Source organism: Rattus norvegicus, chromosome 3 (genome assembly GCF_036323735.1).
Source record: "Rattus norvegicus strain BN/NHsdMcwi chromosome 3, GRCr8, whole genome shotgun sequence".
NCBI classification, from domain to species: Eukaryota; Metazoa; Chordata; class Mammalia; order Rodentia; family Muridae; genus Rattus; species Rattus norvegicus.
This window is the reverse complement of record NC_086021.1, coordinates 38,554,734-38,571,606: the sequence shown is the minus strand read 5'-3', so window position 1 is coordinate 38,571,606 and position 16,873 is coordinate 38,554,734. Positions and strand designations below refer to the sequence as shown.

The window sequence follows — 16,873 nt, the reverse complement described above, 5'->3', positions numbered from 1 at the left end:
TAGGCTGACTGGCACTTTGTCTTTGGGGACCTACCTAGACCCTTTGAATAAAAAGCAGGAGGATGTTAGGTTTAGAATCTGACTCTGGTCCACATCCTCACATTCCCCTTAGGTGGTTCATGACCTCAGACCTTAGATTTCACCAGGAAAATGGGGACAACTAATAAGCCTAACTTAACAAGAGCAGACATGAAGCTTCCTGAACAGCCCGGTAAGCATCCCTCTCTGCAGTTTCCGGCACACTGAGGCAAAAACAGACCACCAAGAAAGGCTATTCTGATGACATCCATAGCACAGGAAAACAAATCGCTAAAAACCACAGGCATAAAAGTCTCTTAAGTTTTAAGAAAGAAACGGGTATTTTGCCTATTTTACAACTTAAAAGTAAACTCTGGTGTAGAGAAAGCTTTGTTTATTTAACTCCTTGAAACTGAAATGTCAACTTGGGAGGTAATTCCCAAGCCTTGGGCAAGAGACCAATCAGATTCAGACAGGCCTCTGACCTCCGGCCCAGGAGAGAGGCTTTTCAAAGGTACAGGGGAGTTCATGAGCACAGGGACAGTGCAGGGTAGGGTCACCCATCTGCCACGGGGCGGGGTGGGTGGGGACACTTGTAGTGATGGAAAGGATAGGGTTCTGAAAGGAAGACCTAGAAATCGGACTTTATAGGAAAAGCAACATGGTCCATCTGGGGTCATTTTAAGTGGGATTTTCAAGATGTATACCTCAGAGACTGGTATTTTAAGATCAAGGACATCTCTACTCTTCAGTCCTCAAAACCACCAGTGGAATTCTCCAGCCCCTTTGGAAGGACCTTAACCTACAGTCCTGATCAGATTTGCACAGGTGAGCCCTTGGAGACCCTAGTATTTGGGGACATCAAGGTGGGAGACACACAGCAGCTATTAGAACTAAAATGTGGTTCTATTTGCCAGCCCACCCCTACACACACACACACACACACACACACACACACACACACACACACTGCCATAGAAGAGACCAGGATACTATAGCTTTCTGTATCCCAACTCTAACTACCTGTGGTCTGCCCCCCATTGTGGAGTTAGCTTGTGAGATTCATGAATGGAGTTTGTTCCAACCCTCCCTTTTCACAGACTTGAGCTCAGCCTCCCCCACCTCCCCTGTTCTCTTCACCAGAGATGCCTGGGACCACTGTAGAAGATAGTGTAGTTCATACCTCAGCATGGTATGGAAAACCATGGATGGCTACACTGTGTGGTTCAATATGCCTCCCTTATGGAATTCCATGAAATGCACTTTTTTAGTGATAATGAATAAAATGGGGAAAATCACAACAGTGATTTACAAGCTTTTCACAGCTTCACTTGGGATGTGGGTGATGGCCACATTCCTCAAGAAGTTCAGGGGGTTCCTCTGTCAACCCCAGAAGCGCTTGCTGTCCAGCAAGTCTGAAAAACATTGGCCAGCAGGTTCCCAGGCTCAGAACCGATATCTCCAGGATATTTGTGTCTATTATAAAGTTCAGTAAAAAAAAATGTCAAGATGTACTCCCAACCCAGGAGCTTGTGTTGAAGCCCTAATGTCCCCCTAGTCTGTACAAGCTCAAGCACCCCTTTCCCAGCTTCACCTCTTCACCAGATTCAGGAGCTATAATTAATTCTGCTGACCCCTGAATCCTACCAGGGTCTATTTTTGAATAGAGCCCACACCAATTGCTTTAGAAGATGGCTCTCCCACACACACCTAGATAAGCAAGGTCACTGGTCCCCACAAGAAAAAGAGGAACAATTACACCCTAGGTACTTTATGGTCCAGCCAGAGTCAGAAGATGAGAAACCTCGCCAACACTGCTGCCTCCTCTCTGTCCCTCATCCTTACCCACACACCCTCAGGCCACCTGCAAACACACAGCACTCAGGAACAGGTTCCACTTGGTTCTTGCAGGCCTGATTGGCCTTCACTTCCAGCCTTGAAATTCTCCGTCCTTCATTCAGCATGCACAGGTCAGCTAGAACCTGGGTGCTGTTAGGAACGCCCTATGGGAGGCAGAAGGAGGCCGGCTTTTTCCCAGAGCACAGTGAACAAAAGCAGCCTGCACAATAAGCTTCTCTCTCTCCTTAGTTCGCCTTCATGCCTTCCTCAAGCCATTTTAAATAGCGAGTATCTCCTTGGTCCATGGGGATACTGAAGATCTCTGGGACTTCAAAAGGATGCGTCAACCTTTAGGGCAAAACAGAACTCTAGTGAGTGACTGTGACAGGATCAGCCTACATGATAAAACCCAACCCATAGGCTCTCTGGAGGCTCGTATAATCTACTACAGCTCGACGCTCAATGTCATGACCCAACCTGACTGAGCCTATTTCCCGTTCAACAGATACTGGGTTGGATCGGTGCCCTTAGAGTCTTAAAGATATTGGTTCAAATTCTATGCCTGCCCTCACCAGTTCTGCAACCACTGGGTAAAGTCATTTAATTCCTCAGAAGATCCTTACAAAAGGGGATAAAAACATAAAAACATACCCTTTGAGTGGCTCGCTAAGGGCTAGCTAAGAGAGGGTGTGCAAAGCACCTAGCTAGTGACCAGGACAGCACACACTTACGGTCATCACTTCCATCATCACCCATACACATGGCTGCGTCTTCCTGCCCCTTCCCCAACGCCTCTACATTCCTTCCTACCTAGAAAGTCCTCACTGTTGCTACTGATCAGCCAGAATCCCCTCTCTTGAGCCTCAAAGTCAAACAGTGCCCATGGGTCCCTGACTGACAAGTCTGGCTCAGGTGCCCGCCTCTCGGCTCCGTTCACCTGGCGCACGCAGCACACGACGCCAGCTCTCTGCACAGCCGTCTCTCGTGTGTCAGCTGAGAGTAATAGTTATTTGCTTGCTTCCTGATCCACTTAGAAAGTTCTCATGAGATCCCATGTTTAACTAACTGTAGTACGCTACTGAGTGGCGTGGCTCTCACAGCAAATAGGGCTGTTTTATTCAGAACCTGAGCCCATCAGTTTGATGAACTTATATCATGGGCAGCGAGGCCAGAATCTGTGTCTTTAATAAACAGACATAGAATTCAAAGGATCTGAACTTCTGAGCAGCAAGAAGAACTGTTGAAACACTTCATAGGTATACTTCATGTATTCCAGTACAGATGACAACCTGTGAGCTGTCCCCCACAGGTTTCCATGTTGGATCAACCAAGCCGCCTCATACCCTCACCTCTGTGAGGTGGTAATGAAAGGGCCTCCTTCTCTGTAGTTAGATTTGACACTCAGCTACAGCCCTATGGCTGCAAAATCCTGGTCTCTCTAAGATGTGAAGGCAATGAATTTTATCATGCAGAGCAAGGGTTTATAGCCCAGGCTGCAAATGACTGTCAACTTAGGGTGCTACTCAGAATAACATACTTGGGGAGGGAGGAGAGGTAGGTTGTGGGATAGGGGGCTTGTAGTAGGGTAACCGGGGAAGTAGGATGTCACTTGAGATGTTAATGAATGCAATGATTAATAATAATAATAATAGAATAGATGTAGTTGATCCCCACAGCAGACAAATCGGAACCCATGAGGCAGGGCCTGTAGTGGACATTTGAAGGATAACTCCACGTGATCTAACACATGGCCAACACGGGCTAGACCATGCTTCAGGTGTTAACACGAATAGGAATCACAGGGGAGCTTGCTAAAATGCAGTTCCGTTTAGCAGGTCTAAAGTGACATAAGGTCCAATACTAGGGCCGGGATGGAACGACTTTCTTACTACCAATGAAAAAATCATTTGCAAGCAAAAATTCAAGATTCTGAAACCTTAAATTGGTCTTGTAAACTTAGAACTGTCCCTAGCAACTATCTTATTAAGTCCTACAATTCCCAGGATGCAAATGATGCCATTTTCTCATTAATTTCTTGGTTTTAAAAAATATAATGACTTGTCATAAGAATCCAGTGTTTGGTGTGTGTGTGTGTGTGTGTGTGTGTGTGTGTGTGTGTGTGTGTTTATTATCTTAAGTAAGCTAAAAACAGTTTTCAAAATCCTTAGCACTTATAACCGAGCACATTAAGTTTCATGGACTTCATCAAAGTCTTGAAGACCCCAGAAGTCAAGAGACCTCACTCTGTGGACCACTGATAGGAACCACTGAGACCCCAAGTCTGAGCCTCAGGACGGCAGTGCTAGCAACCAGCAGGGAGTGCTGGTGCTTTTGAGAGTCTGAATCTTTATGAAGCACGAAGAGGCCCTGAGACCAGTATTTTGAAACCACCAGTGTAAACTATCTCACTCCACTCTCCGACGTCCAGTGGAAACCCGAGACAAAGAGTTGGACAGGAGTCTTATGGGAGGCAGTGGCTAACCCCCAACTCTCCCACCTCCCAGATTCCTTTGCTCAGTGCCTAGAACATCCTGACCTGGTCCTGTGGTAAACGAACCTTACCTCATATAGGCGAAGAGCCAGGGGACTTTGGAAGTCTTTGTCTTTATTAGCTGTGACGAGAAGAAAATTAATCAGCAATTTGGGATCTGAACCATTCATTTAACCATTTAGCATTCATTTAACCATTTAGCATTCCTCCCTGGTCACCAGCCCAGGTTTGTAGCTTGCTAATGAGCCTCAGAGATCTCAGGTGGGTTAAAAACCTCACTCAGTTGATTGGTGCTAATTTTTTTCTTCTGTGGGGATTGGACTCAAGGCCTCCCACACGTAAGGAGTCATCGATGGGCTACACCCCCATCCTCATTACTAATTTCTAAGAGCATTCAGGGAAAAGGTCCTGATGTCATTTGTTCTCCTATTAACCCCCCCCCACCTTGCCCAATCCTCACTTACCAGTGAGACCTCAGTGCCTTCTTCTATTTCTCCTTTCCAAAAGTACCTAGAGAAGAGGACGAAATCAAACTGTAATGGTCGTAAGAGGAGCCTGGTGAATTGTCAGTCAGGTAAACTACTGAAGGGTAGAGAAGACTTCAAAATCTTTCCCAACCCACTGTGTTGGCTGGCTCATGTCAACTTGACACAAGCTAGAGAGTCATTAGAGAGGAGGAAGTCTCAGCTGAGGAAATGTCTTCACGAGACGGGCTATGGGCCAGAATATAAAGCAGTTTCCTAATCAATGATTGTTGAGAGAGGGCCCTGCCCATTATGGGTGGTACCACCCCGGGCTGGTGGCCCTGGGTTCTATAAGAAGCAGACTGAAGTCAGATGGTGGCTTTAATCCCAGCACTCAGGAGGCAGAGGCAGGCAGATCTCTGTGAGTTTGAGGCCAGCCTGGTCTACAGACTGAGTTCCAGGACAGCCAGGGCTACACAGAGAAACCCTGTCTTGGGGACTTGTGGGGGTGGGGCAGAAAGGCAGGGTAAACAATCCATAAGAAGCAAGCTGGTAAGCAGCACCCCTCCATGGCCTCTGCATCAGCTCCTGCCGCCAGGTGCCTGCCTTGCATGAGTTCCTGTCCTGATTTCCTCAGTGATATGGAAGTGTGAGCCAAATAAATCCTTTCCTCCCTAGCTTGCTTTTTGGTCCTGGTGTATCATCACAGCAGTAGGAACTTGTGCTGGTTTGCATACGCTTGACCCAGGGAGTGGCACTATTAGAAGGTGTGGCCCTGTTGGAGGAAGTGTGTCACTGTGGAGGGGCTTGGAGACCCTCCTCCTAGCTGCCTGAGGATGCTCAGGCTGTTCCCGGCCTCCTTCGGGTGAAGATGTAGAACTCAGCTCCTCCTGCACCATACCTGCCTGGATGCTGTGATGCTGCCATGCTCCCGCCCTGATAATAATGGACTGAGCCTCTGAACCTGTAAGCCAGCCCCAATTAAATGTTGTCCTTTATAAAACTTACATTGGTCATGGTGTCTTTTCACAGCAATAAGACTCTAAGATAGAACTCTAAGACAGCTATACAAAGACCTCTAGGGTTCCTGAAGATGGCTACCTAAGATTTCACATAGGGTCTCCCTTCTTTTCTTCCTTCCTTCATTTTTCCTTCCCTTTCTTCTTCCCTCCATTTCTTCTCTCCTCTTGCTTTTCTTTCTTTCTTTCTTTCTTTCTTTCTTTCTTTTTTTTTTTTTTTTTTGATTCCTCTTGCTTTTCTTGTCATGCTGGTTTGCTGGAGAGCAAACCCTGAGCCTGCCCATTAGGCAAGCAAGCATTCCACAGCTGAGCTACATGATAAGCCTCTGGAACAATGGTTCTCAGCCTTCCCAAAGATGTGACCTTTTATACAGCTCCTCATGCTGCGGGGACCCCCAACCATAAAATTATTCCATTGCTACTTCATAACTATAATTTTGCTAGTGTTATGAATCATAATGTAAATATCTAATATGCAGGATATCTGATATGCACCCACACACACACACAAAGAGGTGGAGACACATAGGTTGAGAGCCATTGCTTTAGAGACAATATGGAAGATTCAGAAATTTGGGCCTCACCCTCGGAGAGACTAATTCAACACAGTAGGCTGAAGCTTAGAGCTCAAAATGAAAGCCAAGTTAAGGAGCCACACTCAACACGGTGTCAGAACAACGGAGCAAACACCGTGACATCTCCCTCCTTTTTCTACATGTAGCATTTTTGGGGGTTTGGGGTTTTGTTTTTGTTTTTTTGTTTCTGTTTTTGATTTTCGCTTTCCTTGGGTGACATAAACTGACGAATCTCTGAATGCAAGTCAACGGTGACGTGTTGATTAAATATCCTCTGACGGGCCACCATTTGTCCCTTGCTCTCTCAGTCATTCAGGACCAAACTTAACATCCCTCAACTCCTCGCCCCTGGCAGAACTCACAGTGTAGAGATCTTAGGCAAGATGTTCACAGATGCAGCCATTTTCTTATCCAGGATGGTCCTAGAGCAAAGAGAAGATATCACTGGAGCAAGTCTAAAGTCTTAACAGATGGGATGGGAACTGCCCGGGATATCTGAGTCTAAGGATACAAGTGTTCAGGGTGTCCCTCTTCCACCAAAGCATAGCCCTAAGAATCTTTATGTTGGAAACGTAATTCTAGAAATATTATGCTAATGAGACTGTAGGTGAGGACACCCGCAAGGAGTTAACTGATCTGAAAATGTGGACAGGAGCTGTTGCTGTGTCCACTTAGGCTGTGCTAGGAGAGCCACAGAGACCAAACAACAGTAGAGCTAACAGCACAAAACATGCACGGTATGCGTAAGCCGAACCCAGCGAAGTGTCTGGATAAAGCCTGTGGCCCTCCCGCTGCCCTATCCAGGAAGCAGGGTGTAGAAGCAAGGAATTTATCCTGAGCCTTGGAAATGCAATCGCTGTTGGACATTGGCCTTACATGGTGCTCTGGCTAGTTTTATGCCAACTTGACTTAAGCTATAGTCACCTGAGAGGAAGAACATTCTATTGAGAAAATGCCTCCATAAGATGGGATGTGGGCCAGCCTATAAGGCATTTTCTTAATTAGTTGTTGATGGGGGAGAGCTCAGCCCACTGTAGGTGGGGCTATCCCTGAACTGGTAGTACTGGGTTTTATAGGAAAGCAGGCTGAGCAAGCCATGGGAAGCAAGCCAGTAAGTAACACTCCACCATGGCCTCTGCATCAGCTCCTGACTGCAGACACTCCAGGTTCCTGCCCCGTTTGAATTCCTGTCCTGACTTCCACTAACGATGAAGAGTGATGTGGAAGTGTAAGCTGAATAAACCTTTTCCTCCCCAACTTGCTTTTTGGTCATGGTGTATCATCACAGCAGTAGGAGCCCCAAGACACACGGGACCAGCTAATCCTTATTTCTTGCTCATTCCTTTCTTTGCAAATGGGAATGTCTGCTCTATGCCTGCTCCCCCACTGTACTTTAGAAGCAGGTAACCTGTTAGATTTCACAAGCTAGTGAAGTCAGTTTGCACTGGTGTGCCTTGAGCCTCACCCAAATCTAAGTCGGATGAGACCGTGGACTTTGGACTTTTGAAATGGCACTACAGTTAGTTAAACTTTAGTGCCATGGGGATGGAACGACTGTGTTTTGCACGTAAGGTCGTGAATGCTGAGGGCTGGAGGCAGATTTCTATGATCTGAGCATGTGCCCAGAATTCCTATGCTGGGAATCTAATATCATAAATCATATTAATGGATCTGGAGAGAGAGCTTTTAGAGGGTGGTGAGTGAGGTTATGAGGGTGAGGCCCCACCAGGGTGGAATTAGTGGCTTCATAAAAGAGAGACAGGAAGTCGGTATGCTCTCGACTGCCATGTTATAATGCAAGACTGTCCGATACCAAGCAGCTTCTGGACCTCCCAGATCTACAGTCATAAGGCGAAATAAATCTTCATTTATAAATCAGTGACCTATTCTGTGACATTTAGTTATAGCAACAGAAGGTCAGGTATCACACCCACTCTCAGACCTGCATATCCTGTAACCACACGCAGAGCCTCTGAGGACACAGAGAAGCAGCTGGAAGGAGGCCGCTCTGAGGGTGGGTTCAGTGTGCTGTGGGGATGGCTGACCCTGGGCCTGCAGAAGACAGGCCTAGGCTCTGCCTGGCTTTCCTGCCCGAAACTCGTACCTGTGTACCTGCTCAGAGACAGGCACCTCTCCTCTCTACCTTACTAGAGGAGAGACTGGCTCCGTCAGTGGTTTCTAACCTTGTTCACTACTGAGAGCTCCTTTCACAATCCCATGCACCCAGCTGACCTGTAGATCCCCATGGAACCAACCATAAAGAACTCACACAACTTCAAGCAGAAACACACTATTCAGTGGTTGTTTTGGCAAGTAGAAAGGCTTTTTCGAGGTTTTCTCATGGTTTTGTGTTTATTTTTTTCTGTTTTAAGTATTTCTTACCACAACCTCAAGAGGTTGGACCCTGGACCTTATCTAAGTCCTACTCACTGGTCCTTCCTTTCCTTCACTGTTCCAGAGAGAGGGCTGTGAAGTGGAAATTTCTGGTTTCTTTGGAAAGTCAGTTATGTCAAATAATAGTTTGCTGGGGCACACAGGTGAGAAAGATGTTTTGCCAAAGGAGACACGTGAAAGACTGTTTTCCTGAAGCAGACACAGGTGAAAGGATGTTTCGTCAAAGCAGACATGTGAAAAAAATGGATGATGTTCAGAAGGAAGATAAATATGATTCCACAGACAATGGGAACTCGAGTACTGGTTTGCCTTGTTCCGCCTCCCTGTTCTTTGCTAAAGACATGCACACACATGTGTTGGCTCTCCTTACATCGTGTGCTGAGCTCCATATTGGCTCTCCCTACCTTATGTTGCTGAGCTTTGCTTGTGGTGACGTCACAGAAAGAAACTCGCCAGAGAACTTCTCATGAGGTTCCTGTGGCTTCTTGCCACTCCTGCAGCCTCAGGCTGGTCGCTGAGCCCTGGCTGGTTCCTGTGTGGTGACTGCCAAGTGGACTGGACTGTAGCTGCTGATTTGTCTTTGGTGTTTGCTCCTGGACTGAACTGCTGATATCCTGACAACGAAGATTGGACTCGCCCCCAAAGAGCTATTTCTAAGCAGGTCTACCTCCCCTGTGTCCTGATAACTTTTCTACTACCTCAGGTGGGTGGTGGGCCAGAGGGGAGGTTGGACACTTATTAAAGTAGCTGCGGGGGGGGGGGGGGGGGGGTGTGCCTACAGGGCTGTTTTCCTTTCTCTGTCCTCGAACCCCAGGCTAAGAGTACGGTACTTAAAATTCCATGTTAGGATCACCTCGCTGCCAGCTACCATTGTGGCTGCTTTGGAAAATTACCAGTGTACAACATAAAACAGACCCATTCCCACAACCTCATCAAGGCTTGCCTGCTCAACCCAGCTCAACCACCCACTGGGAATTCTCTCTCTCTCTCTCTCTCTCTCTCTTTGTGGCATACAAACATGAGGGGGGGAGAGGGAGTGAGTTACCCATCTGTTGCTTGTCCTTCACAGTCTCTTATGAATATGAGCTTCCCTGCCTCTGATCACAGGCATCTGTACTGTACTCAACTGACAGAATACAAAACCATGGAGTTTTTTTATGCAAAAAAAAGAGCAACTGCCAAGGAGAGGAGATGAGAGAGAGAGAGAGAGAGAGAGAGAGAGAGAGAGAGAGAGAGAGAAGAGAGAGAGAGGAGATAGAGGGGAGACGGGAGAGAGGAAGGAGGAAGAGGAGGAGGAAGAGGAGGAGGAGAAAGATTGGTAGACTGGCTGAACTCCATCTCATACAGAGCAAGTGCACAAACACTGCAGACCATCGAGTCATGCCCATGATGCTCAGGCCCTCAGAAACTTCAGGAAGAAGAACAGAGCCAGGCACACAAAGGTCACAGATAAGGTACATGATTTGGCCCTCTGGGCATTATAAAATCTTGACTTTGTTACCAGTATTTAATATCAGGATATTTTATTCACATGAACACAGATTGTCTGGATCCTCAATTCCAAACGGGTCTTAGCCCATTGCACATCTGTCCACCTGAGCTGCGTATTGGCTCCTGCCTGTCTCCGAGCAGGTACACAGGTACGCAATTTGGGCAGGAAAGCCAGGCAGAGCCTAGGCCTGTCTTCTGCAGGCCCAGGGTCAGCCATCCCCACAGCACACTGAACCCACCCTCAGAGCGGCCTCCTTCCAGCTGCTTCTCTGTGTCCTCAGAGGCTCTGCGTGTGGTTACAGGATATGCAGGTCTGAGAGTGGGTGTGATACCTGACCTTCTGTTGCTGTAACTAAATGCCACAGAGTAGACACGACACATGATTCCTGGGCAACACACTCCCTTTCCTCCTTCCCCTCAACACCCAGGGAGGACAAAGGCTGCCATCTACCCTCCTCATTCACTGTTACACCCTAGGCCAGTTTGTCAATCTGTCTGCTAAGCATTTGTGATTATAACCCTAATCTCCAAGATTCTTCCATAATCAACTGATTATATCATGAAATTGTAACTACAGCGTTGTGAGGCAAATGCCATCTTGTAATCAAGCATTTCAGTACTTACCTAACATGTTCAACTCCTGTCCTCCACCCCGAAGTCACATAAATAAAAGTGGCACAGCCAACATTAAAACTATGATGTAATTATAAACCCAGTACTCTTTCCAGATCGCATGGTCATTTCTAGAAAAATATGCAATTCATGGGCGGTCTCTTCCTTAACTGAGCTAAGGGGATGAGAAAGAGGTTGGATCGGCCATTGAGGGATTGGAATTGTCCCCAGGAAGCGTTCATGGCCTCTTACTGCCCCCTCGAGCTAGCCCCTTCTCTTTATGGGTTTCTCGGGTTCCTTTTCTACCCGTCCTCTACTTAACATTATCATGGCATGGGAGGGTCAGCCCTGGGGTCAGTCTGAACAGGATCATGCCGTGGGTTCCTCATCCCACCCCAAGCAGAAAGTACAGAGTTCTTTGTACAGAACATGATGTCAAAAGCAAGAGATGGACTGCTGTGTGGCCCCTAGAGAGCACCCTGGTAGCTTCCCACGCATTTAGGGCCAACACCCAGCCTCCGCACTATACCTGGCAATGTCTCTGGCAATTTGCTCATTGGGACAGTTGACAAAAACGATGGAGTAAGAGCCAGAGACATAGCTTCCGGTGAGGGAGGAGTGCAGCCAGAGGCTGAGGGTCCTGAGCATGGGATACGTCAGAACAGCTGTCAGGATCTACATGGTAGAAAAGAAAAAACACAATGTCAATGACTCCCAGTTCCACCAGACAAACAGTATTCAACCCAATTCACAAAATGATTCCTGAGGTCCGTATTTGGCTTTACTACTTGGAGTATCCAGGCCCTGGGGCTGAGAAGTTAGTTCAGTTTGACAATGTGCTTGCCAAGTGTCTTGAGGACCTAAGAAGATCCCCACAAGCCACAGAAAAAGTTGGGTTTGGCGAGCCAGGCTTGCAGTCTGAGCACTGAAGATGCAGAGTCAGGCAGGTCCCCGAGGCTCACCGGACAGCCAGCATGCTCATGGTCCCCACTTGTCATGCTCTAGGCCAGTGGTAGACTCCATCTCAAAAAAAGCAGGATTAGGATAGGAGCAATGCGTGTTCTTTCAGAGGACGTAGGTTCAATTCTCGGCATCCACACTGTAGCTCACTGTGTAACCCAAGTTCCAGAAAAGCCGATGCCCTCTTCTGGCTTCTGAGGGTACCAGGCACACATGTGATGCAAGCAAAACACCCATACGCATTAAATAAAAAGAACAACATGAAAGGCTCCTAGAGATATGCCAAGGTTGACTTCTGCTACACATATATGCAATGCACACACACACACACACACACACACACACACACACACACACTGTTCATGCCTAGACGTTTTTCTCTGCAACAAAAGGTGGGGAAAATGGAGAATTGCAAATCAATGAAGCAGAAAACTTGCTCAAAACTATAGTTTTCGTCGAAGGCAGAATTTGAGCTCAAGTCTGAATGGTCTCAAGTTTTATCGCACAAAACTGTCACTGCAGGTAATTGTAGCTGTCGCTCACTGAACAGCCAACATCCCGTGAAGATTATTTTGAGTGGTAAGCACTTATCTCTCCTGATGTTTTAGTGAATAAGTTCACTTGTGTTCATTTTTCTGCACCAGGTGTTGTGTGTAAAATTATTAAAAAAAAAAAACTGTCTTTTACCCCAACTAGGTCCGTACCATAGTGCCCCAAGATATCTGGTAGACATCTTCATCTCAGTCAGCAAAGCCTCTCAACCGCTTTGCTCTACCCCTATCACACTGCTGAAGGCTTCTCTCTGAGCCTGGCAACAATCTCTCTACCCATCTAATTCCCAAGACAAGTTGCCACCATGCCAGAAATATACATCCCAATCCCGCCGTGATGGCTTAGTGTCTCCAGCCACCACACACTCTCTTAAACTTAAATCACCACATGAAAGAACACACAACACAATAACCTCTGATCCAATTGATAAGATATAATTGCCCATCTAGACATACAAGCCCTGTACACACCCATCACTTAAGAATATTCATAACAACCTGTAAATGTGCAGAGAGGAATCTTAACATCAGCCTCCGTGTTCTCTCTGCAGCTTCTCCTGCCTCCCTTCCAGTCTCCTCCCCTTCCTATAACTTTTCTCCTGCCCACCCTTCCTTCTCCTCCAATGGCAGGCCTTGTTCTATCTTGTACCTGCCTACACCTGCGTGATGACATCATCCTACAGTTGTGCAGTTTAAATACATTCTACTGGGACTGTGGATTAGAAGGACCAAGAGGAAGACATGGGAATGGGGTCCAAACAGGCTTTGCTGAGAAGATAACTTTCCGCATCAGTTACTTTTCTCATTGTCATCATGAGAAAGAAGCATGTTGGCTTACAGTTTGAGAGGCTTTGGAAGGCAGGGTAAGAAGCAGTGCTGTGATGTAAGGCAGTTACTCACATTTTATCTTTCCAAGAACCAGAGACCAGACAGAGGATGGCCAGGCCCTAACCACAAGGCCCATTCCCAGCACCCAACTTTCTCCAGTTCACAACCACTGCATAAAAACTTCACAATGTCCAAAGGCCACACCATCAACTTGGAAACAAGTGTTCAAACACATGAGTCTACCCAGGTGTCACAGCTTGAATATGATTGGCTCAGAAAGTGGCACTATTTGGAGGTGTGGCCTTAATGGAATAGGTGTGTTACTGTGGGTGTGGGTTTTAAGACCTTCATCCTAGCTGCCTGGGAGCCAGTCTTCTACTAGCAGCCTTTAGATGAAGATGTAGAACTCTCAGCTCTGCCTGCATCATGCCTGCCTGGATGCTGCCATGCTCCCACCTTGAAGATAATGGACTGAATCTCTGAACCTGTAAGCCAGACCCAATTAAATGTCGTCCTTCTAAGAGTTGCCTTGGCCATGGTGCCTGTTCACAGCAGCAAAACCCTAACCAAGACACTGGACCATTTCATACTCAACCCAGAACATCCTTTACCTGGCCCCCATAGATTCATGACCTTCTCATAATGCACATCTATTCAGTCTATCTTGAGAAGTCCTCGTAGTCTTAGGGTTCCAACACTACTTAGCAATTCAATATCAGGAGACTCTAGGCAATGCCCTGGTTGTGAAACCCTGTAATTTAAAAAAATGCATACAATACCCTAGTATGAACAGTCCTCATTCCCAAAGGAATAGGGGTTTACCATGGGAAACTGAGCCGAAGCACCACCAAAACCCAGCAGGGCAGACACAGATCCAGCAGGGAAGATCGTGCTTCAGTGGGCTTGGTTAGCCCTCCCTCCACCTCTACTATATATATTGTGTGTGTCTGTCTGTCTTGGGTCACTTCTGCCAGCGTGGACAGCTCTCCTCAGTGAATGCCCCATATCTCTGGCGTCCCCAGGATCCTGAGGTCACCACTGCAACCAACGCTTCACCCGCACAGTTTCATACTCAGCCCACTCCAGAGCCCCATCCGTGGAATGAGACCCTGATAAAGTGTTTCCTGTCTATGCAGTTTTGTGGAGCCTCTGTGCAGGGCTCCGAGAACCTGTAACTTGCACTTTAGGTGCCTGTAATACCAGTCAAGCCAAGTTCTGCTGCCAGTTCAGATGTGGCCTGTCCCACTCAGACCACAGATGCAGTGTTCTCTGTGTACCTTTAAGGTTACACCTGGAAAATCACTACCCTGGAAGGCCTGTTCCCGAAGGCCATTCTAGAGGCGCTCTCTGTTTAAGCCCTCTCTTCTCCAGCGAGTTTGCAATGGAGCTTCCGTGGAAGCTTCCGTCTTGCCCTGGAGGCACCTTTCCTAAGACCACAGCAACTAAGTCCAGGATTCTCTTAAGGGCCAATCTATTTAACAAGCACAGCTGCTTTCCCCTTGCCTGCTCTGTCCTGAACTTTAAGTTAAATTAGCTCCTTTACTTATCCTTTTCTTCATGAGGGTTTCTATTGCTGCAGCAAAAAACACCGTGACCAAAACTCAAGTTGATGAGGAAAGGGTTTATTCAGCTTTATACTTCCAAAGTGTAGTCCCTCACTGGAGGAAGTCAGGACAGGAACTCAAACAGGGCAGGCATCTGGAGGCAGGAACTAAAGCAGATGCCATGGAGTAGTGCTGCTTACTGGCTAGCTCACCCAGCCTGCTTTCTTGTAGAAGCCCCATGACTACCACCCCAGGGATGGCACCACCCATAATGGGCTGGGTCCCTCCCCATGGATCACTAACTGAGAAAATGCCTTACAGCCAGATCTCATGGAGGCATTTCCTCAACTGAGGCTCCTTCCTCTTCAATGACTCCAACTTGTGTCAAGTGGACACACAAAAGCAGCCAGTAGAGTCCTTGATACACTCTGAAAGCTCAGAAACACAGTTCTAACCACCCACATGTACACAGCCATTCCAGTCTTCTAAACTCCCCAGCACAGTGATCCACAGGTTCTGTTCACAGCAGGCTATGGTTTCTCTAAGCCCACAACTCCAAACTGTTTCAGGTTCCTCCCACAAACCAATCCTACCAGCATCATAAACAAAACCTATCCCGCCAACAGCCCTACTTCTTAGCTCCAGTTTTCTATATTACACTTGGCATCGTTTGACCTGATGCTTGATAAGAATGAAATCAAGAGAGAAAGGACTTATTTGGGCTTAGTTTGAGGACCACAGTCAGCTAAAGAGATGGCTCAGTGAGTAATGTGCTTGCTGTGCTTGAGTTCGGATCCCCAGGACCCAGGCAAACCTCCTGGCATGCCCACACATGCTTGTAATCTCAGTGCAAGGGGGCAGACAAGAGACTCCCAGGGGCCCACTGTGCAGCAGTCTAGCCACCCAGTGACCTCCAAGTTCGGTGAGAGACCTTACCTCACATAAATCAAGCAGAGAGTTATAATGGAAGACACTCGACATTGACTTGCACAGGAGTGTGTGTATACGTGATCAACCCAGACACAAATATATGCATATATGTGCGCGCGCGTGCACACACACACACACACACACACACACACACACACACGCACACATATCGCCTTTAAAAAAAATCAGAAAATGTTAAAGCAAACAAAACAGTAGTCCATCCTGGTGAAGGTAACATGTGGAAGCTTGTAGTTCACATTTTGCAAGCCAGGAATCAGAGCTCACACTGAGATTACAAGCATGTGTGGGCATGCCAGGAGGTTTGCCTGGGTCCTGGGGATCCGAACTCAAACTATAAACACCAAGGACCATCTCTGATGGCCCACTTTCTCCAGAGTCCCTTGCCCTTCCAAATAGGGCAGTCAGCTGGGGATGGGGATCAAGTATTCAAACACATGAGCCTGTGGCTGACATTCAAACCGCACTACTGTTAAAATGGGATCTGAAATAGTCCGCTATTTTTAATAGATTTTTAAGATTTATTTATTTTATATATGAGTACACTGCAGCTGTCTTCAGACACCAGAAGAGGGCATCGGATCCCATTACAGATGGTTGTGAGCCACCACGTGGTTGCTGGGAATTGAACTCAGGACCTCTGGAAGAGCAGTCAGTGCTCTCAACCGCTGAGCCATCTCTCCAGCTCCTGGAAAGTCAGGTATTGATGGGGGGAGGGGGCACTAAGGCACTAACCAACTGCAGGGGTACAGAGGAACCAGCTTACATGGGTCTTCCTGTGTGCGTGTTTATGTGAGGCTCAGGAGGAAATGAGGCTGGCTACAATTACCAAGGTAAGGGTCAGGGGTTTGCCAAGTTAACAGAATCTGTGAAGTTTGAGTTTGAGGAGTTTGCATTGCATTCGGGTTTTGAAGTAGGACAGCAAGCACGCCACAGTCAATCAGTGTAGAATACCGAGTAGGCAAAGGATGGAGACTGGCCAGCAAGCTGCCTGTTTAGAAGGCCAATTCACTGGCCCAGAAGAAGACCCCAAGATGCTGAGCGATGTGACAACAACAAGATGTCATGTGAGAAGACATCTGAACTGTCGTCTTCTTATCTTCTTAATGACAAGACGGAGGGCAAGAGCTGAAGTGCCT

The 16,873-nt window shown here is 47.2% G+C and overlaps 1 protein-coding gene across 3 annotated transcripts in view; it reads right to left on the bottom strand.

Annotated features, from left to right (window-relative positions):
- Positions 1 to 397: 397 nt before the first annotated feature.
- Positions 398 to 16,873, bottom strand: part of Cutal (cutA divalent cation tolerance homolog-like) — a 19,420-nt gene continuing 2,944 nt past the window's right edge. For all 3 annotated transcript variants that reach the window (NM_001395619.1, XM_063284398.1, XM_039105724.2), the window contains 5 exon segments: positions 398 to 2,205; positions 4,420 to 4,469; positions 4,813 to 4,858; positions 6,769 to 6,828; positions 11,433 to 11,578. In NM_001395619.1, the coding sequence (NP_001382548.1) occupies positions 2,103 to 2,205; positions 4,420 to 4,469; positions 4,813 to 4,858; positions 6,769 to 6,828; positions 11,433 to 11,578 (405 nt within the window). In that variant the 3' untranslated portion in view covers positions 398 to 2,102.